This window comes from Formica exsecta, unplaced genomic scaffold (assembly GCF_003651465.1).
Source record: "Formica exsecta isolate Colony F162 unplaced genomic scaffold, ASM365146v1 scaffold218, whole genome shotgun sequence".
Classification (NCBI taxonomy): Eukaryota; Metazoa; Arthropoda; class Insecta; order Hymenoptera; family Formicidae; genus Formica; species Formica exsecta.
The window spans coordinates 937,310-938,276 of NW_021849477.1; the positions used below are offsets into that span (position 1 = coordinate 937,310).

The 967-nt window shown below is 39.8% G+C and overlaps 1 protein-coding gene across 6 annotated transcripts in view; it reads left to right on the forward strand.

Moving 5' to 3' along the window:
* Nucleotides 1–967, forward strand: part of LOC115235373 (protein tramtrack, beta isoform-like) — a 72,594-nt gene that overhangs the window by 47,236 nt on the left and 24,391 nt on the right. The window contains exon 5 of one of the 6 annotated variants that reach the window (XM_029807125.1): nt 551–844. The exons of the other annotated variants lie outside the window; for them this stretch is intronic. Within the exon in view, the coding sequence (XP_029662985.1) occupies nt 551–843 (293 nt within the window). The 3' untranslated portion in view covers nt 844. Of the gene's footprint in view, nt 1–550; nt 845–967 lie in introns of those variants that run through there. 6 annotated transcript variants of the gene reach the window in all.

Genomic DNA, 967 nt, shown 5'->3' on the forward strand with positions numbered 1-967 from the left:
ATGCATATACATATATATTAAACATAATATATATATATATGTAATAATACGCGCCCCACAAGAATTATATATATATAAATGATAGAACATATATCAAGAACGCGCGAGTGGCCGCAGCTGCAGGGGGGTATTTCGCATACGGCGAAGATACGGTCCTGAAGTTACGGTCATTGGGGGGATTATAAGGGCCGGCCAATTTCGGCTTTTCTTCTTTCTCGAACACCAAATCTTTTGTAGATTCTACGCTTAAGGGATCGAGAAATTCTCCTATATAGGGGTCTTTTTTAACAAACAAAAATTGCAAAAAATAGCAAAAAAAAAAAAGAACAGAGAAGATTAATATACAGCGATGTGTACAGTTTAGTGTGCGGTGACTTTTCTTGGGAGTGGGCTTGTTGTAGCTAACTTGTCGAAGCTGTGAGGATTGAGTTTTCTTTTTCTTTTCTTTTCTTTTCTTTTTTTTTTTTTTTTTTTTTTTTTGACGTTCAGAACGTATCGGAAACTGGGTGGCCAACAGCTGAAAGTGACTTGTCTTGTGTTGATGTTGCAGGTTCAAAAGCCTGGCACATGCGGCTGACCTTTGACCGGGTGCCAGGCGGCTGCAACCTTCACAGGTGCAAGCTGTGCGGCAAGGTCGTGACGCACATCAGGAACCACTACCACGTCCACTTCCCCGGCAGGTTTGAGTGTCCTCTCTGTCGTGCCACGTATACACGTAGCGACAACCTGCGCACGCATTATAAATTTAAACACCCCGAAGCAAGAAAAATCGATCTTAATGATTTTATGGCGGGCTCGTTGGCGCTTTCAACGAGCAACGACACCATGAACACGCTATCCTAAAGACGCCGGAAAAAAGAGAGAGAGAGAGAGAGAAAGGGGAATGTGAGAGATTATATATATTTATTATATATATTTAAATATATATTTAATATATAAATATATTAAGTATATATTTAAATATGCA